The 25,547-nt window shown below is 42.9% G+C and overlaps 1 protein-coding gene across 2 annotated transcripts in view; it reads right to left on the bottom strand.

Annotated features, from left to right (window-relative positions):
• Positions 1-20,708, bottom strand: part of LOC144696700 (protein bicaudal D homolog 1-like) — a 259,120-nt gene extending 238,412 nt beyond the window's left edge. The window contains exons 1-2 of one of the 2 annotated variants that reach the window (XM_078568326.1): positions 20,098-20,450; positions 15,736-15,854 (exon numbers count right to left, since the gene is read on the bottom strand). In XM_078568326.1, the coding sequence (XP_078424452.1) occupies positions 15,840-15,854; positions 20,098-20,319 (237 nt within the window). In that variant the 5' untranslated portion in view covers positions 20,320-20,450 and the 3' untranslated portion in view covers positions 15,736-15,839. Of the gene's footprint in view, positions 1-15,735; positions 15,855-20,097 lie in introns of those variants that run through there. The other variant, XM_078568325.1, reaches the window with a different exon arrangement.
• Positions 20,709-25,547: the final 4,839 nt, after the last annotated feature.

Here is a 25,547-nt window from a genome sequence, read left to right on the forward strand (position 1 = left end):
AGAGTCATGGAAGCAGATGGAATCCAAGACTAGGTTAAGAACTTTTGACAGAAGCTGAACAGGATGCCTTTGATCCTGCCAAGTTCATAATGATTTCACATAAGCAGCCAAATAACACAGGAATAATTGTGAAATAAAATGTAGAGCTAGATGTTGTCAGAAAATATAATGGAAGCTGACTCCTGAGACTGTACATAAATCAGAAAGAAGAGGGGACTGAAGACGGAACCTTGGGGCATTGCTAAAATGACTGTGCTGGGATGGGGCAAGAAATCTGGTCATTAAGATGGGACAGGAAGGATCAGAATCAAATGAGGTATTGCCAAGGAGGTGAACCAGAGAGAGCAGATGACAAAGGAAGGATTGGTTGAACATGTCAAGCTAATAATAAAGCTTTCCATGATGTGAGGAGAAGATAAAATCCAAACCTCTGCCTCTGGAAACCCAAGAAAAACAAGGCCACACTTATCAAGAGTTACAGGGCGTTATTTCCTTGAAGGCACAGATAATGTTCCCACAGTGGCTAAGTGGGTGAATATACTAAACTATACAGAGCAGAAAGGTCCCAGAACTGATCCTTGGTCTGCATTAAATCAAGCGTTTTGTGTCAGGTACAGTAAAAGTGCCAAGTTAGCTTTCCTCGGCTGAGGTAGTTATACAAATAGTACCACAGACAACATCCCTGGGTTAAAAACAGTGGGAAAAATTTCACACTCCTATTGTTAATCAGCAGCCTCTGTTTGCTCATGTGCATTTGTGGACGTTGAGAGGGGAGAAGGCCAGATTGGCTGTGATGTCCTTCAGCGCCGACTAACCTGTCAACACTAATGCACTGCTGATATGATGCAGCTTCCAAATAGGTTTGAAATTGATTTTGGTATAATGTAAAACAATTATAAAACACAGGATCCCAACGTTGACAAATTATTACAGACAACTGTTTATAACTAGAAATAATAATAGACTAGCAGACTAAATCTCGGTTTCCTGTGAGCAATGCATCAATCAGACTGCATGATCACCAAGTGCTCCCCCCATTACTTATATTTTTTCAGATGGAAAGAGGAAAGGTTAGTTACCTAAGGAAGGGTCCGCCTTGCCCCAGCACATTCAGAAGACTTTCTCACACAATGACAGAGCAGCACATCATAGAAGGAGGCCATTTGGCCTATCGAGTCTGCACCAGCTCTTTTGCAGAGCAACCCAGTTAGTCCCACTCTCCCTCCTTCAAGCATGTATCCAATTAATTTATGAAAGATAAGCCCCCCACCAATCAGACTGCATTCTGTATCTGAACCACCCGTTGCATAAAGTTATTCTGCCAATCACCATAAACCTAGTTATTCACCCTTCAGCCAGAAGAAACAGTCTCTCTCTATTTACTCCAACCAAACCCTTAATGGTTTTAAACACCTCTTTTAAATCGCTTCTTAACCTGTCTGGTCAAAGGAGAACAACCCCAAATTCAAGTCTCTCCACATAACTGTAATGCCTCATCCCTGGAACCACCACAAGCTCATTTCATCCCATTTCTCCTGAAGAATTCATGTAAATTGAAAACAACTTGCTGATTCGAATCAAGGATCAAATTGGCAATGTCCACAAGTTGGATCACTGCCAGAGGATGCCAGGAGTGAAACTAGTGTCTTAGCTGTATAACTGAATATTAGTTAATCAATTATGTCAAGTATGAAAGGGAAGGAAGGTGCTTGGCTTTCTGCATGCACATTCCAGTGACAGGCTTACTGACATCATGGCACATAATGGGAGCAGGTTGCCTGCAAAATAAGAAATGGTGAAGAGAGAAATAAATACAAAAACTAGAGGGAATTCAAAAGTGCAATTCAACTGACCCAATTTATGGACTCAGTTTGAGCCTGGACAAGAGGATCAGAGTGAAGGTTAAAGATTATGGGTGAAGACTCAAGTGGATGACACAAAACTTGGGAGAATTGTAAACTGTGAGGAGGACAGTGTAAAATTTCAAAAGGACATTGACACATTGATGGAGTGGGCAGATAGGTGGCAGATGAAGTTCAATGTGGAAAAGTGTGAGGTGATACACTTTAGTACAAAGAACATGGAGAGACGGTACAAAATAAAGGATATTATTCTAAAGGGTTGCAGGAGCAGGGAGACCTGGGTGTATATGTACATAAGTCATTAAAGGTGGCAGGACAGGTTGGGAGAGCTGTTACTAAAGCATACAGTAGTCTAGGCTTCATTAATAGGGGCATAGAGTACAAGGGCAGGGAGGCTATGATGAACTTATATAAGACGCTGGTTAGACCTCAGCTGAAGTATTGTGTGCAGTTCTGGGTGCCACACTGTAGGAAGGATGTGAACGCATTGGAGAGAGTGCAGAAGAGGTTTCCGAGAATGGTTCCAGGGATGAGACACTTCGGTTATGAGGAAATATCAGAGAAGTTGTGGCTGTGCAGGGGCTGTGTTCCTTGGAGAGGAGAAGGCTGAGGAGACTTGAAAGAAGTTTTCAAAATCAGGAGGGACCTGGACAGAGTAGATAGGGAGAAACTGCACCCGCTCGTAAACAGATCGAGAACCAGAAGGCACAGTTTTAAAGTGTTTTGCAAAAGAAACAAATGCGAGGAGAGAAAAAACTTTTTCACACAGCAAACAGTTAGGATTTGGAATGCACTGCATGGAAGTGTGGTGGAGGCAGGTTCAATAGAGGCATTCAAGAGTGCATTGGCTGAGTATTTAAATAGAAACAATGTGTGAGTTACGGGGAAAAGGCAGGAGGTTGGTACTAAGTTAAAATGTTCAGAGAGCCGGTGCAGATACGATGGGCCGAATGGCCTCCTTCTACACCGTAACAATTCTGTGATTCTGTGAAGTACCTGCAGTCAGTGGTGGCAGGAGATGGAAATATGGAATTGGAAATTAAGCAATGGATTAGCTCTGGTTGGAGTCATTGGAAGATGTGCCGTGGAGTGTCATGAAATAAAAAAGTATCGCTGAAACTGAAATGAAGAATCTACAAGACAGTTGTGAGACCGGCCTTGCTATATAATGCAGAAACCTGGACAACATCAAGAAAAGAGGAATGATAACTGGACACTAATGAGATGCAAATGCTGATATGGATGTGTGGAATAATGAGAAAAGACAAAAATCAGGAATCAACACATCAGATCAGGGGATCAGTGAAGATTGTGGGAGCATTGAAGAAAGTAGCAGAGAAGAGACTCAAATGTTGCAGAGAAAGAGAGAGAGGGGAAATGTGGTGAGGCGAGTGATGAAGATGGGACTGCCAGGAAGAAGAGGAGGAAGTCCTACGACCAGATGGAAAGATGCGGTGGCGAGAGAATTAAACTCAGCGGGATTGGAAGAGGAACGGATGACTGACAGGAGATGGACAAGGGTGATGAACTGGTATTATGGTGATCCCAAATAAAATGGGGGAAGTCGAAAGGAGGAAAAAATCAAAAATTAACAAAATACTCAAAGGGAATCCTAATAATCTTTCACCTTATTTATGTTATCCATATACTTCCATTATATTCATAGCAATAGACAAAGCATTAATATAAATCAGAATTAAGAACAGGCAGGTAGTGACTGACCATCAAACATCGGATGGATTGCTGAATTTCGAATCTGTAAAATGTTACTTTAAGCAGTGTGGTGATCCTGATTCCACCCCACCCCCCCACCCCCCACCCCACCCCACAAGATCACTCAAGATGTGGGCAATGCTGGCAAGGTCCATCTTTAATTGCCCTCAAGATGGTGGTGGTGAAGGCATGAACTGTTGCAGTCCATGTAGTGCTGTTAGAGCATTTCTGGATTTTGGCCCAGTGATGATGAACAAACCCCAATATATTTCCAAATCAGGATGGCATGGGTCTTGGAGGAAAACTTGCAGGTGGTGTTCCCATGCACCTGCTGTCCTTATCCTCTAGGTCATAGAGGTCACCGGTTTGGGAGTAGCTGTATAAGGTGGTGAGCTGCTGCAGTGCACTGATGGTGGATGGGGGTGCCAATCAAGTATACTGCTTTCTCCTGGCTGGTGTTGAGCTTCTTCAGTGTTGTTGGAGCTGCACTCATCCGGACAAGTGGAAAGTATTCCATCACGCCCCAGACTTGTGCCTTGTAGATGATGGTCAGCCTTTGGGGAGTCAAGAGGTGAGCCACTCACTGCAAAATATCTAGACTCTGACCTGCTCTTGTAGCCATAGGGTGGAGATCCCGAATGCAATATCTTTATTTGAATCAGTTGTTCCCAGAGTATCGATAGACCAGGTCCAAGATAGGAATATGTTGCTTCATTTCAATTATTAGATGGTTGACTTTGCTCACTAAAATGCACCCAACTTACAGTGAAGAACCAGCACTGAAACAGCTTTATTTAGTGTGGAATGTCTTCGAGAGTCAGCTATTTCAATATGGAAAAATGCAATACAGGAGATTTTTCTTCCAAATTTAGAAACTGCATAATGCAGCAAAATCTCTGGAAGAAATGAAATGGTTTATGAACAGGGTATAAATAGTGAGAAACTGTTCCCACTCAAGAGAATATCAAGAACCAGAGGGCACAGATTCAAAATAATTGGAAAAAGGAGTAAATGTGATGTGAGGAAAATGTTTTCACCCAGAGGGTGGTTGGAGTCTGAAACAAACTTCCTGTAAAGGGTGGTAGAGGCAGGTTCGATTGAGGTATTCAAAAGGGAATTGGATTGCTACCTGAAAAAAATAATGTGCAAGGTTACGGGGATAAGGCAGGGGAATGGGACCAGGTGGAATGCTTTTTTAGAGCGCCAGTGCAGACTTGCCGAATGGCCTCCTTCTGCACTGTAAAGATTCTGTGCTCACCTGTCCTAATATCTTTGCAGCTTGGTGTTAAACTTTGTCTGATAACAAGACTCCCGTGAAGTCAGCTTGGAATGTTTTATTCCATTAAAAGTGCTATATAAATGCGAATTGTTGTTTGGTCTGACTCCCTAGAATGCAAAACAATTAGAAGCATGAATAAAGGTACAAAAGTTTAACTATATAGATTAGGCTCATAACACAGCGTCCATTTGATTTCAGGATCAATTCTTATTTTGAGTTAGTTAACAATGTGGAATAGAGGAAAGATTATATTTCCTGTGCCGCACTATACATTTGTGCTTACTATTCCTTACACACCAAAATCGCTGATGTCTGCCCTGAGTGACTTGATCACAGGGAATAGAAAGAAACCTCATGTAGCTTCATGCAGGTCCTGGGAGCAATCGCCTAATCAAGACTGGATAGAGGAAGGTCAATGGTTGTGATTTATTATGGACTGCCTGAAGGTATTCAATAGAGTCCCTCATAAGAGACTGTTAGCCAAAGTTGAAGCTCATGAAATCAAGAGAAAATTATTGGCCTGATAGAAGATTGGTTGAATAATAGGAGGCAGTGGGCAAGGATAATGAGTAGGTACTATAATTGGCAGGATGTGACTAGTGGCGTCCACAGGGATCTGTGTGGGGCCCTTAACTATTCACTGTATTTGTTAATGACAGACATGACAGAGCAATGGCTTGCCAATGACACAAAGATCAACAGCATTTTGAGCAATGAAGATGTAAGAATAAAATTACAAATAACAATTGATAGATTAAGTGAATGAGCAAAACTGGTAAATGAACTTCAATATGGACAAGCACGAGGTTATCCACTTTGGACCTAAAAAGGATAGAAGAGGGTACTTTTTAAAATAATGAAAAGCTAGAAGCAGAGGTCCAAGAGACTTAGGGGTCCACATACATAGGTTAGTATATCATGGACAGGTACAGAAAATAATCAAAAAGGCTAAAGACCCTAGTTAGACTATGCCTGAAAAACCGTGAGCAATTCTGGGTAACGCACCTTAAAGGATATATTGGCCTTTGAAGGCAGTGCAGCATATATAGAGTAGAAACTGGACTCCACTGATTAAATTACGAGGACAGATTATGCAACAAAATCTTCAAGGTATTAAGGGTGGATAGGGTAGATGGCAAAAACTATTTCCATTATTTGAGAAATCTAGGACTAGGACAAGAGTCTAAAAATTAGAGCCATATCTTTCAGAAGTGAAATTAGGAAACACTTCTTCATGCAAAGGTTGGGAGAAGTTTTAAACTATCTTCTGCAAACAGCAATTGATGCTACATCAAGGAGTGAATTTTAAATCTGAGATTGATATATTATTAACAAGTACTAAGAGACATAGGGCAATGACTGTACAGGGAGTTATGTCACAGATCAGCCATGATCCAACTGGATGGCAGATCAGGCATGCAGGGTTAAATAGCCAACTCCTATTCCTATGTGCATGTTCTAAGCTTTAAGAACAATCTAAATTCTATGACTCTCTTTCTTATATTATGAAAAGTGATGTTTAAAAGCATCAACCCATCATTTATGCATATTAAGTAAATATGTTGAAGGAAAATTATAGAAGCTTTCCTGACTTTGACAGAATTTGTTACATGAAAAAAAATCAAGGGTACAGGCAAAACAGTACAGTGGATTGAAGAAAACTAACCTGAAGGTGATGCTCTGAAACACCAGATATAGGCTTAGCAGATGCAAGTCATTAAAATTTTGGATGTAAATTTACACCAGTTCAAAACTGTTGGAAATTGAGGAAAGTCTTGTGCTATTTTGCATGGGGGTGGAGCCAGGTTAATGAGCTAATTGGATTCAACTCAGGATGGCGCAAATGATCGAGGAAATTTCTGCATTTTGATATTTCAGCATAAACTTATTACACACAAGTTTAAGCATTACAACTCCATTCTTACACCATAGATACATCAGTTATCCAGGAAATCGGTCTGTAATCATTAAACTGATGCGTTTTGGCAGATCATGAATGACTGGCTGAAATGTCATTAATCTTGTTAGTGGAAACACACCTGCTACATGCTGTTGAATATTTACAGATTGAACGGTGCATGGAGCAGAACATGATTTTACATAGAGTTGAATCCCTCCTAAGGGCTCCGAATCTGTGGAGCTGGGTTTATAACAAGGCTCTATTGATGGCAGCTTATAGTTCCAAATCAGAGTCACCCAATCCTTCTGCAATTTGCTTCACATAATATATTGATTTATTCTGCAAGATTTATAATGGGAATATAAACCGTGGAGACAAATTCCATTAAGCACTTGCAGCACTCTGCTCTCTTTGCTCCAACCCTAACACTGTCATCAAAGCTGCTGACATGGGTGGTGCTCTTGTTGTCTGGCAAACCGACCTCAACCTTGCAGAGACTGAAGCCAACTCTCCGACATTTCCCCCTACCTCCTCTGGACCAAGACCCCACCACTGAATATCAAGCTGTTGTTTCCAGGCATGTCACTGACCTCATCTCCTCTGGAGATCTTCCCTCCACTCTTTCCCACCTCAGCTTCCCGAAATCCACAAACAGGAATGCCCTGATCAATCCATCGTTCCAGCCTGTTCCTGCTCCACTGTACTGATTTCTTCCTTTCCCCGGCTAATTTTTGTCTCTTTGTCCAGTCTCTTCTCACCTACCTCCATGACTCTTCAGATATCTTCCATGACTTCTAACAGTTTCCAGTTTCTCTACATCATCTTCCATCAGGGTGGTCCATGGACTCTCCACTTCTTCCTTGAACAGTTTCCATCTACCACCACCCTCCTCTGCCTGACTGAACTTGTTCTCACACTGAATAAGTTCTCCTTTAACTTCACCCACTCCTCTGAATAAAATATGTTGCTATGAGTACATGCAGGGGTCCTAGCCATTCCTGTCTTGTTGTGGGCAATGTGGAATATTCCTTGATCCAGTCATACTCAAAACCTCTCCCTCACCTCTTTTCCAGTACATTGGCTGCATTGGTACTGTTTGTGTTCTCACCCTGAACAGAAAAATTGGAAGCAAAATCAATCTAGCCTTCACATGGTCCATCTCTAACTCTTCCCTTCCCATTCTCAACTTTGCTGCAACCTTTCCTGGGGATAGGATATCATTATAAACTGTAATCCCACTGACTTCCACAACTGGCAAAACTCCACTTCCTCGTCTTTTCTGATGATGCAACCTTTCTTACTAGTGTTTCTAACAGGTCTTCCTTTAACCTGAACCAAGGATTTCCCACTGTGGTTAACAGAGCTCTCAACCACATCCATCCCATTTCTCGCACTTCTGCTCTGGCCCCTTTCCCTCCCTCCCAAAACCATGATAGGCTTCCTCTTGTTCTCACCTTCCATGCCACCAGCCTCTGCATTCAACAAATGATCCTCTGCCATTTCTGCCACCTCCAGCATGATGCCACCACCAAACACTTCTTCTCCTCCCCTTCCAGCATTCCAAATGGACTGTTAGCTCACAATACCCTGGTTGACTCCTCAAGCCACCCTTAACACCCCCTCCCCATGGCACCTTATCATGCAAGCACAGGAGATGCAACACATGCCCTTTCACCTCCACTCTCCTCATCGTCCAAGGCCTCAAGCACACTTTCCAGGTGAAATAGTGGTTTACTATTTTCAATTTATTATAAGGTATTAGCTGCTCACAATGTGATCTGCTTTACAATGGGGGACCAAACAAATTGGGTAACCACTTTGCATAATACTTCTGTTCAGTTCATAAGTTGCCTGCCATTTTAATTCTCCATCTTGTTCCCACTCTGACCCTTCTGTTCTTGGCCTGCTGCAATGTTCCAATGAAACTCAACATAAGCTTGAGGAACAGCACCTCATCTTTCGATAAGGCACTTTATATTCTTCCAGATTCAACAATTTCAGACTGTAACCTCTACGCCTATTTTTCTTTGCAGGTTTTGGTTTTACTCTCTCTTTTGCTTTTGGACGGCATTCTACCATTCACACATCCTTTGTTTCTTTACTTGTCCCATCACCTCTCCCTCAGGCCATGCACCACTAACTCTTTTGTCATTTAATCACTCCTGTCTGCCGCCATATCACAGGCTTTCCCTTTTGTTCTTCTTCCCACCCTCCCCACTTTCTTGAAACCTATTGCATTTATAACTTATCCCAGTTCTGATGAAAGGTCACAAACATGAAAGGTTAACTCTGTTTCTCTCTCCACAACTGCTGCCAGACCTGTTTAGTATTTCCAGCATTTTCTGTTTTTATTTCATTAAAAAGTGTTTAGCAAACCACTTTTATGGTGGGGGTGGGGAAAGGTAGATAGAAGAGTAGTGTGTTAATGATAAGCTTGATGCACCTTGTGTCACTTCTTTGTGCATGATTTCACAATTGCAAAAGACCTGCCAATCATTTTACAAGATGACAGTGCTCCTTTACAATACACTAGCAGTAAGGCACTCATTACATTAGAACTCTGAATTACTGTTCTGAAAGGGTGCAATACTAAACATGCAACACACTGCGTACAAATGCATTTGCTGCTGTGTCCAAGTGGCTGTTTTTAAGCAATTGGGCATTGTGCTCATTTTTTCCACTTAGGGGAGGATCAAAACCAAGCTTATCATGCCTTTGTCTATAGTGCCAAAATAGAAAACTGTGTTCTATTTTCATAATAACTTTATATTTTGTATATCCTGCTTCCCCCTTTATTGATGTATCCCAAACTGAATTAAAGGAGTGTTCAGTACAGAAAATAAAGACCATCTTACTTTACCTCAGGAAATAAAAAAAATTAAAAGCTAACTTAAGAAAATCTCACATCACAAATCATGCTCCAGGGCCTGAGCAGCGTAGCTGCCCCAGCAAGAAGTGAACTATTAATGCAATGGAAAAATGATGCAGACATGATGAGTAGAATTTTTAGATTGGCGTGCAGGCGCACGCCTGACCCGATTGGATGTGAAATTGCACGAGATGACATCGGCGCGTGTCCTGATGTCATCCTGTGCTCGCGCAATACTCTGGTCAGCAAAAGCTGCATGTGCGCCCACCGACAATTAAGAGGCCTATTAAGGCCATTAAAGTTATAATTAACTCCGATTTTTCGTGGTCTATCCAACTTTATGGGCGAATCAGCCAGGCGGACTTTGCATTTTTCTTGAAACCTCGTCCAAGGGCAGGATGAGGTTTCCGTTATTAAATTTTTAAAAATTAAAATCTATGGGCAGCATTTTTATCATGTTTGGGTGACTGACTGTGATGCGTGGACATTTTCTTCATGATTTTTAAAACTTTATTTGTTGGTTTTCAAGTCTTCAGGTCCCTGAGGCAGCTCTCTGCCTTCAGGGAGCTTTCATTCTGCACTCCCCCACGCCTACGCTTACATCAGCACCCGCCCTCCTCCCACCCCCACTCCAGCAGCGCTGAGCATTTCGGTGCATGCTTCACGATGGCTGGCTGTTAATTGGCCAGCCATCACAAAAGCGCGGTCAGGGGCCAATCGTGGTTGGCAGTCCGTTTCCCGACTGCTCCCGGGTCCGCCGATCGCACCCACACGCCAACCTAAAAATCCTGCCCTATGACTAACTCCAATACATTATCTCAATTTCAAGAAGACGGACCCAACACTAAAAGGAAACGCTGAAGCTCAGGTTACCCTAACCTACATCATCAGGAGCACATTTTAAGGTGCCTTATTTAATATGTTCATTACTTCACTTGAAAACCCTTGAAAAAAATCGATCACAGAGAAAGCCATAGTTTTTGAAAGAGCACATCACAAAACACATTGATAATTTGGATAGGTCACTCAAAAAAAATTTTCATTCTGAAGCAAAAAGAAAATTGAGCGCCAGAAATACTTGAAACAAAACCAGAAATTTTTAAGAACATCCAGCAGGTTTACTGGTGAAAACAAAATCCAAAGTTAAATCATTTGGGGGTTGATGATCCAGGTTTATATCTGAGCTGTAGCTCTACACACCACCACCCCTCCTCCACAACCGCTACCTTTCAGATGCTGATCAGGCTAATATGTATTTTCAGCATTTTTTCATTTTGCAGTCTTTTTGTTGTTTTGCTCACAAAATAAATTCTGGGGTGGGCTGGGGGGAGTGGGGGGTGAGTTCTCTTCTTCCAGTGCTTGCTGACTTAATAAAGCTTACATTTCCCCAATATAAAGTCAATAAAATTTCAGGCGAAATAGTCTGAGTACCACATTACAGTCCACAATCACTATAAGGCATATATTTAAGAATGACGTGTTTTGTATGTCGATAGCGAAAGCAGGAATCCAGCATCACCAAGCACTGTTGTACCATGGAATGAGAGAGTACCATTGACCAGAGTAAATTATGGACATACGAAATAGGAGCAGAAGTAGGCCATGTGGCCACCTGAGCCGACTCCGCCATTCAATAAGATCATGGCTGATCTGTTTGTATTTTGAATTCCATATTTCCATCTACCCTACCCTCAATAACCTTTGATTCCCTCGCCTAATAAAAATCTAACCACCTCTGCCTTCTGAGGCAGAGTTCCAAAGTCACACAACCCTCTGAGAAAAAATTTCTTCTCATCTCTGTCTTAAAAAGGCAACCTCTAATTTTACAACGGTGCTCCCTAGTTCTGGACTCATCCACAAGAGGAAACATCCTTTCCACACCCACCTTGTCAATACCGTTCAGGATCTTATATACTTCAACCAAATCACCCTTCACTCTATTAAACTCCAGTGGGAATAAGCCCAGTTTGTCTAACCTTTCCTCAAAAGCCAACCCACTCATTCCAGGTATCAATCTAGTAAACCTCCTCTGAATCACCGCCAAAGCATTTATGTCCTTCCTTAAATAAGGGGACCAAAACTGCACACAGTATTCGAGCTGTGGTCTCACCAATGCCCTGTATAAGTGAAGCATAACATCCTTGCTTTTATGTTTATTTGCTCTCGTAATAAAGGATAGCATTCCATTAGCTTTCTTAATTACTTGCTGTAGCTGCATACTAACTTTTTGTGACTCATGCACTAGAACACCTAGATCCCTCTGCACCTCGGAATTCTGCAGCCGTTCTCCATTTAAGTAACACTCAGCTTTTTTATTCTTCCTGCCAAAGTGAACAACTTCACATTTTCCCACATTATACTCCCATCTGCCATATTCTTGTCCACTCACTCAGCCTATCTATATCTGTCTGCAACCTCCTTATGTCCTCTTCACAACATACTTTCCTACCCATCTTTGTGTCATATGCAAATTTAGCTACCATGCCTTCACTCCCCTCATCTAAGTCGTTGATATAAGTTGTAAAAAGTTGAGGCCCCAGCACAGAGCTCTGTGGGACTCCACTTGTCATATCTTGCCAATCAGAGAAAGATCAATTTATGCATACTCTCTGATGTCTGCTAGCCAGCCACTCTTCTATCCATGCCAATACATTACCCACTACACCATGAGCTTTTATTTTCTGCGATAACTTTTGTTATGGCACCTTAAGCAAATGCCTTCTGGAAACCCAAGTACAGTACAACTACAGGCTCCCCTTTATCCACAGTGCATGTTACTCCTTCAAAGAATTGCAATAACAACTTCTTTAAAAATGATTTCTCTTTCACAAAACCATGCTGATGCTTCCCAATTACCTTGAGGTTCTCCAAGCGCCCAGCTATAACCTCCTTAATGATCAATTCTAACATCTTCTCCAAGACAGACTTCAAGCTAACAGGCCTATAGTTTTTTGTTTTCTGCCTCCCTCCCTTTTTGAATAGAGGGGTTATATTTGCTGCTTTCCAGTCTGATGCAACCTTTCCAGAATCTAGCAAATTTTAGAAAATTAACACCAACGCATCTGCTATCTCATTAGCCACCTCTTTTAAGACCCTAGGATGTAGTCCATCAGGACCCGGAGACTTGTGAGCCCACAGCTCCATCAATTTGCTCAGTATTACTTCCCTCGTGATTGTAATTTCACCAAGTTCCCCTCTTTTTTTCATCTCCCGGTTTACAGCTATTCCTGGAATGTTTTTTGTATCCTCTATAATGAAGACAGAAGCAAAATATTTGTTCATTTCATCCACTACTTCCTTATTATCTACTGTTAACTCCCCACTGTCACTCTCCAGAGGAGCAACACTCACTTTACTTACTCTTTTCCTTTTTAAATACCTGTAGAAACTCTTGCTATACATTTTTACATTTCTAGCTAGCTTCCTCTCAGACTCTAATTTCTTTCTCCAGATTGGCCTTTTTGTCATTCTCTGTCGTTCTTTATATCCTGACTAATTATCTGACCTGCCACTCATCTTTGCGCAGTTATATGCTTTTTCCTTAAGTTTGATGCTTTCCTTAACTTTAGTTAACCATGGATAGTGGGTCCTCCCCTTATAATTTCTTTATAGTAGGAATATACTTATTCTGAGTATTCTGAAATATCCCTTTAAATATCTGCCACTACTTCTCTATTGATCTATCCTCTAGCCTAATATTCCAGTTCACTGCAGCTAGCTCAGCTTTCATGCCCACAAAGTTGTCCTTATTTAAGTTTAAAATAATAGTCTTATACCCACTCTTCTCCCTTTTAAACTGGATGTAAAATTCAATCATATTGTGGTCGCTGCTACCTAAGGGTGCCTTTACTCTGAGGTCATTAATTAATCCTGTCACATTGCATGATACTAAGTCAAATATAACCTGCTCTCTGGTTGGTTCCAGAACATGCTGCTCAAAGAAACCATCTTGAAAGTAGTCCATGAACTCCTCATTGTCAATTTGATTTTTCCAGTTTATATGTAGATTAAAATCACCCATGATTATTGTTGTCCCTTTATCACAAGCTGCTAATATTTCTTCTTGCATACTTTGTCTTACCTTGTGGTTACTGTTAGGGGGCCTGTAGACTACTCCCACTAGTGACTTCTTTCCCCTACTCTTCCTCATCTCCACCCAAACCGATTCTACATCCTGATCTCCTGAACCAAGATCATCTCTAATTATTACACCAATGTTATCCTTGATCAACAGTGCTACCCCTCCACCTTTGCCGAGCTTCCTATTCTTCTTGAATGTCATATATCCCTCAATATTCAGGACCCATTCCTTGTCATCCTGCAGCCATGTCTCCATAATGGCTATCAGATCATATCTGTTTACTTCAATGTGCGTTATAAATTAATTTACTTTGTTACAAATGCTACACGCAGATACAGAGCCTTTACTTTTTTCTTTTTGTTATCTTTGTAACATCTAGTCTTGACTATTGGTGTTTCTTAGCTTTTTTTCTCTCTGGCCCTTCCTGCTATTCTATGACTCTCATTTCCTATTTTACTATTATGGTCTCCTGCCTTGAATCTACCCCTCGATTTGCCACATCTATCCAAGCTTGATTCCTCAGCTGCCCCCCACCCCCCACTGTTCAGTTTAAAGCCCTCTCTACTTCCCTGGATATGAGATTCACAAGGACACATGTCTCAGCATGGTTCAGGTGTAGACCATCCCAACAGTAAACCCCCCACTTTCCCCAGTAATAGCACCAATGCCTCACAAACCGGAACCCATTTCGCCCACACCAGTCTTTGAGCCACACATTCATCTCTCTAATCTTATTTGCCCTATGCACAGGTAATAATCCAGAGATTACCCGGCTTCTCATACTGACAATGCAGAATCTCCTTCCTTGTTCTGCCTGTGTCGTTGGTACCTACATGGACCACGACAACTGGACTCTCCCCCTCCCACTGTAAGTTCACTCCAGCCCTGAGCAGATGTCCCAAACCCTGGCACCAGGCAGGCAACACAGCCTTCTGGATTCTCACTCCTTGATGCAGAGAACAGTGACAAACCCCCTCACTTTACTGTCCCCTACTACCACTACATTCCTGTTTGCTCCCCCACTTAAACAGTACCACAATGCCATGGCCAGTCCGCTCATCCACCTTGCAGATCTCGCTTTCACAGCACCTCAAACCTGTCTGACAATTGCAAAGTCTGAGGCTCTTCCACCACTGTCTACTCGGCCCCATGACCTGCCTCACTGACAGGCACATCCCCTTGTCACTCACTGTTGACCAAAACAGACGACCCTATTCTAAAAGGTGTGACCATCTTCTGGAACAAAGTGTCCAGGTATTTCTCCCCCTCCTTTATGTTGGAGAAACCCACCAAGATAACAACTGTATACAATGATACTGAATTCCCCTCGCTCCACCCCTGCATAGTTTGTCAAATATCTCTTCCCAAAATTGTTTTAGGGCTCAACCTTCTGTTCCTTAATGGTACATCATAAAAAATACTTATTCTGAAATTTGTCCGGGAGCTGAAAAGCTGGCAAGTGAATGCACAAATTAAGAAAAATAAAGAGCCTCAGCACGCCTGACACGGAACAATTACTTATGTTTACACTTCCTTAACCTTTCACCTATGATTGGCTCATCAATTGCATACAACAGTCAGCTAACAGGCTTTATGAGCCGAATACTGAGCAGTTTGTCAGCAGTTACTGAGCCTGGATGTTGTACCCAGGACACAATGGCACAATGCTGAAAATGACCCTCTGCTTTCAGAGAATTTCTATGTCATAAGCTTTTCAATAAATGTCTGAATGTGTTTTAGGGGAAAGTGTTGCTGCATGATTTAAAACCGGCTTTAAAATTCATGGTAGAGTATGATTATAGTGTGGTACAATATTGGGACACAGTTCACAAGATCACCTTACTACTGACTTCAGATCCCAATATCTTTGTCGTATTGATGCAATGATAGGGCGCTATCATTGTTTGATTTGAGAGAAAGACATTTTAAACAAAAAGATATTTTCAAAATCTTCCCATTTCAAATCTGTGTTATGCATTTTTAATTAATTGGGCAACCTGACAGCTGTTAATGCTAATCTGAACACATTGAGCATGAGAAGTACAATCAGAGTTTCGGACAATTCTTCCTCCTTGCACGGATGTGTGCAATATCTAGTCACATGTTCTCCAATGTGTTGTTACTTAGGGTTGGACTCACATCTGAAGGAACTGTTGCAGAGGAGAGCAAACCTGTTAATGAAAAGTTACTTTCTATTTCCTTCTGCCCCCATTCACATTTATTGCACCTTCCACTATGTACACAATGCCTGCCCAAGTGGATGGAAAGGAATTTTCCAGCTCTCTATTGGTGGTGCCCCACTACTAAAGTCTTGCAATAGTACAATCGAGATCCTGGGTGATTGACCTTTATTTCACCCTTCAAGGAAGTGAAGTTGTTCTCTGGAAGCATCTCCCAATGATAGGATGTCTGTTCTAGAAGGGAAATTTCAGCACACCCTTACATCCAACCAACCAAGTGCCCAACACACCACCTTCCAGCAGCAGCATAAGAAATCAGATAATCTTGTGTGGTTTTTTTGTGCCATCTTTACCCAGCCAGGTTTCCACCCTTCCTGCCTAAAGGCAGCAAAGCTGGTCTGGATCTTGTCTTTCCCCAATGCCAGCCATGCACACTTCCAGCAAGGGTCACTGAATGGCAATCAGCTGGATTTCGCATCCCCCCTCATCCCAGAGACACAGAGGCCAAATCATATATATGATCAGATATATAGGGACATGACATTCTTCATCTGTGGGACTACACTAAAAAGAATAGCCTTTAATATCAATTATTGCCAAAAATGAAAAAAGTCTTGTAATGTGAAAATCCTTTCACTACAGTAGATTTTCTTTTCAAACAAAACAAAATGGCTCATGTTGCTTTAGGACGATTTGCATAACCCTTAACTATCAGCTTTTATGACAGCTCTGTCTCTACAACTTTATTGCCTTTCAACTGTGTCACATTGCAGACACTGTAGAAATTTGGGGGGGGGGGAGAGAGTATTTTAAACAATTTGAAAATATAACCTGCATGTCACATGTCTACATGTAAAAAATGAGTTTTCTTCAATGTTTGGTTCTGCTACTTTATTCACATTCTCTATCAGCAGAATCTCTTGATTGAAATACAATCTTTTGCCCCCAGCTTTCTCTATATCCATTCCCTTAGCACCAATTCCTCCTACAGTTTTTCTTTTCCTCCACAATACCTTGCCCATGTTGCTCTATGTGTGAGCTGAGGCAGTGAATGCCCATTGGCTGTTTAACCACACAGAGCATCATAACCAGGCCAGATCCCATCCCCACCCAACATCTATTTATGTACAAAGGGACACAAACTATTTATCAGGGCACCGAGGCCAATTTCAGCAGCCCAATTTCTCTCTGACCAGATAAAAGCAAAATTCTGCAGATGCTGGAAATCTGAAACAAAAACAAAAATAGCTGGAAATACTCAGCAGGTCTGACAGCATCTGTGGAGAGAAAGACAGAGTTAACATTTCGAGTCCATATGACTCTTCATCAGTTCTGCCAGACCTGCTGAATTTTTCCAGCTATTTTTGTTTTTGTTTCTCTCTGACCAAAATCAGCTAACTGCATAGGCAAGAGATCAAGCTTGGGCCTCCTTGGTCTGCATGGTTCAGTTCCATAACAGATGATGTATTTACCTATCAAGACACTGTGATGCGTGCAAGCCTTGAAATACCTACACTTGCTGTGTTACAATATATCACTGCTAGGTTATAAACATGCACAGAAATTAGCAAAATCAGTTTTGCATTATTTCCCCAATTTAAGTCAATCCCCTGGAGGTTTTTACCATGCGACCCCTGACCTCTCTGTTGCCTTTTGCCACACACTTCTCCTTTCAGACTGTTGGGTTAAGCACTTCTATGTGCTGTCGTCAACACCTCTCCAACACTGGCTCAGGGTAGATAGTGCCTTTATTTGGTGGGATCACACCACTCCTAGATTTAATCTCTCCTTGACCATCCCAAATGGAATATTCTAGTGCCATGCAAAACTAATCTGGAAATAGATCAAATATAGGCAAAAAGTCTCCCAATGAGTTTACTGCACGAGTGACAGTGCGTTAGGTTAGGTAAGTTGTTTCACAGGTGCACAAATCTAAAAGTCATGAGCTGCTGTCACATGTAGCTTATTTTGCCATTATTCAAAGACTCGATCCCTCTTCCCGTTCCTTTAACACCAATAAATGCAATGTTTGTTTTGTTACATGACTGCATTTTGAAAGATTCTGAACATGCAAATGATAACACAGCTCATGCTGCTTTACTATAGTTAGGTATCCAGTTGCCCAGAAATATCAACACCTATTTCATAATTAGTATATTAATTATTTCACTGCTTACATATATGCCAATAAAAGTCTCAATCAATGCCTTGTAAATAGTTGCATTAGAGCAGTGATTTACAGCATTTACATTAAAGAGAGAAGAGATAAACTGGATGTAGAATTTTCTTGATAATCCTCTGCTGATTTCCTTGGAAAAGGCTGGGAGGAGATTTCATAGAGGTATTCAAAATCATGAGGGATCTTGACAGAGTAGGCAGGGAGAAACTGTTCCCACTTGTGAAAGGATTGGGAATAAGAGGGCACAGATTTTAAAGAACAAAGAACAAAGAAAAGTACAGCACAGGAACAGGCCCTTCGGCCCTCCAAGCCTGCGCTGATCATATTGCCCGTCAACTAAAACATTTTGCACTTCCGGGGTCCGTATCCCTCTATTCCCATCCTATTCATGTATTTAAGTAATTGATAAAAGAAGCAAAAGCAACATGAGGAAAAACATTCACGCAGCTAGTGATTAGGATCTGGAATGCACAGCCTGAGTGTGTGGTGGAGCAGGTTCAATTGAAGCATTCAAAAGGGAATTAGAACTGTTATCTGAAAAGGAAGAATGTGCAGGGTTACAGGGAGAAGGCAGGAGAATGGAACTAAGTGAGTTGCTCATTCGGAGAGCCAGTACAGACATGATAGACTGAACAGCTTCCCTCTGCGCTGGAATAATTCTGTGATTCTGAGATTATTAATTCCGAATATGGACATCAGATATCAAGGGCATGATGCAACAAAAGCTGAGGTAGGCAAAGAAATGCCACAGCAGTAAAATGGTAACATGGAGTTATTCTAAATAGCAAGAGGATATCAGGAGCAATCAATTTCAGGGTTTAGCTAATAGCTGGAACCCACTCTGGTTTCAATTTTGTCATCTGAACCTTTTCATTAAATTACAGTTTTCCAGTGTTCCCAGTTATCAATTATTCTGTGAAGGGACCCAGCTCTGTCTCAATCCCATTGCTATTCCGGCTAAATTAGCATCACTGGGATTAAATCAGCATCTGATGAAGGTTTAAGAGTGATGTGTTGAGTGGCAGATTTCAAACAGAAATCACTCTCTTCACGCTGTCTCTTGCCCCTGTGAGCACAGTTTGAGGGAGGGGGCAGCTATGGAAACCGCATCTGCTCTTCTGGCTGGACCACTCCGGTTTCAATCATTTCTGCCAGCATTTTCTGACCCCCCCGCCCCCGCCTGCACTACGGGAAGTGATGCGATAGATGGCAGCTTGCCCAGGATATCGGCCGCACCAACACTGACATGTATTTCTCCAAAACCATCCGCACATCTTCGGAAAGAGATTCAACTCTCAGCTTCCTCCGAAGAGCGTTCGATACCACGACTTCATTCCTCATCGAGGAGTAATCCAGACCCTGCACGGCACAGTGATGGACTGAACCCCCCTCTCCCTCCCTCTCTCTCTCTGCGGAAACACTGTTCTCTTATCCCCCAGCCCTCCTCTTACTGCATCTCTGCAGGGCTGGAGGATTTGGATTCTGGAGCCGGAAGGTGTAAATGGATCGATTCTGATGACTAATGCTCAGAAACGGGCTTTCTCGTTTTGTTTTGGGTCACGTTTGCCATCCGAAAGCTCTCATTTAAAAAAAACCCACAGTAAATACTGACTGGGTCCTACTGCTGACCTGCTATCCGGTGTCTGTATGTAATAATGATATAACACAGGCTGGTATATTCTAACCCCACAGCATAGGATGGTACAAGCGTCTTCTTATTTAAGGGTCAGAGAGAGCTTCACAATTTAAATGTATTTGTTAGTGAGCTCAGCCTCTGTGTCCCTCTGGGGACACCGAGAGCCCGTTACCCGGCTGAATTGAACAAAACATGTTCCCGCATTATTAAGGCACTGGTTTTACATTTAACTGGCTATTGAGCTGCAGCTCTGGAAACATGGATAGTGAGGATGGAAGGGATGGGTTGGATAAACTCCCAGCTCCGAATCCCTCTCTGGTGGTGGCTATGACCCACACAAGGTGAGACAGACACCCGGGGACTGGGCGTTCCTCCAAGCCCCCTGCCTACCTACCCACCTCTTTCAGCTGTTCCAGCTCATGTTTGACCGTCTCGTAGGCGCTTTCCAGCTCGTCGTACTGCTGTTTCAGCGACTGCTTCTCCTCCAGAACCACCAGCCCATATTCTGCAGCCTGGATCTTCTCGTGGGTCGTTTCGGTTAGCTCCTTGGCGAGCCTCTCGATCTCAGCTTTGTAATGCTCCACATTCTGCATCTGCAGCAGCTCACCTTCTGCGGCCATGGCCCTGGATGGATGTGAAGAGTCCTTCCTATGGTGAGAGTGTGCACCTTGCAGAGTCCAGGCCGGCTGCAGATCCACACAGAATGGGAATGAGGAGGAGCAGCTGATTCACCGCCGCTGCATTGGCAACATTTCACCTCTCGTCATCCTCCCTGGCTTTCTTGCCGGTCTGGTCAGCACAGATGCACCTTTCCTGATGTGAAGCGAGCCGCCATCTCCAATATCACAGCGTCCTGGACCTCCCTCTGCCACGTGACGTCAGCAGCAGCAGAATAAACCCCATTGCAAAAGCAGCAGGAGCATAACGAGTAACATCGCCCTCAGCAGCAGAGGTCAATGTTTCCGTATAAAACCCGAGATTGCACACAAAACCCCAGCTCAATCTCTCTGGATAACCACGTTATTAACAAGGCTGGATCCCAGCCTCCCAGAATAAACTCATGGCACCGAGCTGGAGCTCCCTAATCGGGATTATCCCCATAACCAACAACATTTAGTGTTTGAGGATAATCCTATTACTGGCAGAGTTGGAAATTCCTCTCTCTCTGAATAATCCAATCACTCAGAGATACTGCCCCATAATCCTGGAATAAACCCATTAAATAGAGCTAGATCTCCAATATCCTGGGGCAAAGCCAAAGGCCTAGAGCTCAAAAAGCCAAGTGTCAATCCCATATATACTGTGGAGTTTAATATCCAGAGGGATCTAGCACTGATCATCACTATATTCCATATCCCAAGGACAAACACACCATGTGGTGTTAATACAAAATTATCTTATCAGGAGTCACAACAATAATATCCCAGGTTAAATCAGTGTCCCAGAGCCCAGTATCAGTGACAAAACCCATCCCATGGAGGGGTGATGCCTACAGTCCCAAAACAACCCCATTCCCTGGACTGCTGCTGTTCAATATCCCAGGATAGACATCATTAACCTAGAACACAAACTCAGTATTCCAGGATATACATATCACACATACAGCTGCAGCTTAGAACAACTCTATTAAACCCAGAGTTTGAGTAAAATATTCCACTTAAAAGTCAATACTTCCAGTAACTCAGGGGAAACACATTACACCCAGTGCTAGGTCCCCAGTGCACCGAATGCAAATCCCAATTACACCCAATGCTAGGTCCCCATTACACCCAGTGCTAGGTCCCCATTACACCCAATGCTAGGTCCCCATTACACCCAATGCTAGGTCCCCATTACACCCAGTGCTAGATCCCCATTACACCCAGTGCTAGGTCCCCATTACACCCAGTGCTAGATCCCCATTACACCCAGTGCTAGGTCCCCATTACATCCTTTGCGAGGTCCCCATTACACCCAGTGCTAGGTTCCCATTACACCCAGCGTTAAATCCCAGTTACACCCAGGGTTTGATCCGCATTACACCCAGTGTTAGATCCCAATTCTATCCAGTGCTAGATCCCAATTACAGCCAGCATTAGATCCCAATTACAGCCAGCATTAGATCCCAATTACACCCATTGCTAGATCTTAATTACACCCAGAGTTAGATATCCATAACACCCAGTGCTAGATCCCAATCATACCCCGTGCTAGATCCAATCACACCCAGTGCTAGATCCCAATTACAGCCAGTGCTAGATCCCAATTACAGCCAGTGCAAGATCCCAATTATACCCTGTGTTAGATCCCAACTACACCCAGTGCTAGATCCCAATTACACCCAATGCTAGGTCCAAATTACACCCAGCACTAGATCCAGTTACACCCAGTATTAGATCCCCATTACACCCAGTGCTCAATCCCAATTACACCTGGTGTTTGGTCCCGATTACAGCCAGTGCTAGATCCCAATTACATCCAGTGCTAGATCCCAATTACACACACTGCTAGGTCCCTTAGATCCCAATTACGCCCAGCGTTAGGTCCCAATTACACCCAGTGCTCAACCCCATTTGCATCCAGTACTAGATCCCAATTAGACCCAATGCTGGATCCCAATTACACCCAGGGTTTGATCCCCATTACACCCGATGTTAGGTCCCAATTGCATCCAGTGCTAGATCCCAATTACACCCAATGCTAGATCCCAATTACAGCCAGCATTAGACTCCAATTACACCCATTGTTAGAGCCCCATTAACCCCAGTGATGGATCCCAATTACATCCAGTGCTAGATCCCAATTACACCTGGTGTAAGATCCCAATTACGCCTACTGCTCGATCCCCATGACACGCAATGCCAGATACCCATTACACGCAGCATTAAATCCCCATTACACTCATTACTCAATCCCAATTACACCTAGTGTTAGATCCCCATTACACCCAATGCTAGATCCCAATTAACTCAGTGCTCAATCCCAATTACACCCAGTGCTAGGCCCTAATTTCACCAGGTGTTAGATTCCAAATACATCTAATGCTAGATCCCAATTGCACACGGTGTTAGATTCCAATTACACCCAATGCTGGCTCCCAATTACACCCAGTGCTAGGTCCCAATTACACCTGGTGTTAGTTCCCAATTACACCCTGAGCTAGATCCCAATTACATCCGGTGTTAGAATCCAATTTCACCCAGTGCAGGATCTGAATTACACCCAGTGATAGATCCCAATTACACTGACTGCTCAATCCTAATTATACCCTGTGGTAGATCACATTTACACCCAGGGCTCGATCCCCATGACACGCAGTGCCAGATACCCATTACACACAGCATTAGATCCCCATTACACCCAATGCTAGATCCCAATTACATCCAGTGATCAATCCTAATTACACCCAGTGTTAGATCCCAATTATGCCCAGTGTTAGATCCCAATTACACCCAGTGTTAGATCCAAATTATACCCAATGCTAGATCCAAATTATACCCAGCGCTAGACTCCAGTTACACTCGGTGTTAGATCCCCATTACACCCAGTGCTAGATCCCAATTATACCCAGTGCAAGATTCCAATTATACTCAGTGTTAGATCCCAACTACACCCAGCATTAGATCCCAATTACGCCCAGTGCTCAATCCCAATTACACCCAATGCTCAATCCCAATTACACCCGGTGTTAGATCCCAATTACAATCAATACTAGACCACAATTACACCCAGCATTAGATCCCAATTACGCCCAGTGCTCGATCCCAATTACACCCAGCATTAGATCCCAATTACACCCAGTGCTTTATCCCAATTACATCCTGTGTTAGATCCCAATCACAATCAATGCTAGATCCCAATTACACCCAGTGTCAGATCCCAATTACATCTGTTGGTAGAACCCAATTTCACCCAGTGCATGATCCGAATTACACCCAGTGCTAGACCCTAATTATACCCAGTACTGGATCACAATTACACTGACTCTCAATCCTAATTATACCCTGTGGTAGATCCCATTTACACCCAGTATTCGATCCCCATGACACGCAGTGCCAGATACCCATTACACACAGTATTAGATCCCAATTACATCCAGTGCTCAATTCCAATTACATCTGGTGTTAGATCCCAATTACACCCAATGCTAGATCCCAATTACAGCCAGTGCTAGATCCCAATTACACCCATTGCTCGATCCCTATTACACTCAGTGCTTGATCCCCATTACACCCAGTGCTAGATCCCCATTATACCCAGTACTTGATCCTGATTACACCCAGTGCTATATCTCAATTACGCCCAGAGATAGACCCCAATTACACCCAGTGTTAGGGTCCTTTCTTCCAAAAATACACTTTCTTCATAAAATTTGTAATGTTAATTTACAGTACAATTCAAATGTGGCAGTTTACATAAATCACTTAGGTTAAATACAGTGCATGATACTCCAGGGTGCCTCACTTCACTTACAATGCAGATTGTATCTTTACATTGCATTAAACATTTCTTGATACAGCCTGAGAGAATTAACACTAGTCTGAGCCATTTGGTGTAGTATTGTGGAGGAACCCTAAATTTTCCTGTTAATCCTTTGCAGCAGTTGTCCCAAGCTTCAGTTTGGGACTTGGAAAGTGCCAGTCTGCAACACTAGATTGTAGGCAACTCCTTTCATTGGAAAACCAACAAGTTTCAGGGAGATCAAACAGTGTCCTTCACGATGTTGACAGCTTTCCAACAGCAGTTGACATTTGTCTTGCTAAGTGTCCCTGGGAACAAACTCGGAATTTGAGTTCTGTGTAATGCAGCTGCTCAGGATGGACCTTGACAAAATCCACTGTATCTCTTTCCAGATGCTCTTTGCAAACACATATTCCAAAAGAAGATAGGTGTCAGTCTCTTTCCCACTGCAGCCACCTCGAGGATAGTATGCAATGATGCTGAGGTACTGTGTATGCATGAAAGATCGATGGTCTTCTCACCATCAATGAAGCTCCATCTCGCTGTTTGTTTGAAAATTCTGACAATGAGGCACCCTACCAATAACTTTAACAGTCTGCTTGGGGAGCCAACTGGCAAGATCCACCATCTCCTTTTCCCACAGGGCTCGAGGAGTTTATGTTTCTGTCTAATCAACTTGTGGTCAAAGGTGCGTTCCTTCAAAAAGTTTTTTTACAAGGGACAGGTGGTGTAACACTTCCAATAAATGGAGCGTTTGCAGCAAAGTAGCGAGACCCATCCCTCTCAACACAGGACAAATACAACCTCAGCACCTAACGACACTTGGTGTTTGCATATTCCGTATCTGTGCACAGCTTGCTGGAGGGCCATCAGGGTGAAGACAACATCAGATATGTTTTTCCTTTATCAGAGATTTTACATCATCTTCCTGTGGACACTATCCGTTTTCAATCTCCAGATAAAGTGTGAAATAGCTCGGCGGACTGTCAAGCGGGTTTTTTTTAATTCTCTCACTGGATATAGGCATTGCTGGCTAGGCCAGCATTTATTGCCCATCCCTAAATGCCCTTCAGAAGGTGGTGGTGAGCTGCATTCTTGAACCACTGTAGTCCCTGTGGTGTAGGTACACCCACAGTGATGTTCAGGAGGGAGTTCCAGGGTTTTGATCCAGTGACAGTGAAGAAACAGTGATATGTTCCAAGCCAAGATGGTGTGGGGCTTGGAGGGGAACTTGCAGGTGGTGGTGTTCCCATGTGTTTGCTGCCCTTATTCTTCTAGGTGGTAGAGATCGCTGGTTTGGAAGATGCTGTTGAAGGACCTTTGGTGAGTTGCTGTAGTGCATCTTGTAGATGATACACACTGCTGCCGTTGTGCATCAGTGGTGGAGGAAGTTAATGTTAAATGTAGT

This window comes from Cetorhinus maximus, chromosome 22 (genome assembly GCF_964194155.1).
Source record: "Cetorhinus maximus chromosome 22, sCetMax3.hap1.1, whole genome shotgun sequence".
Lineage (NCBI taxonomy): Eukaryota > Metazoa > Chordata > Chondrichthyes > Lamniformes > Cetorhinidae > Cetorhinus > Cetorhinus maximus.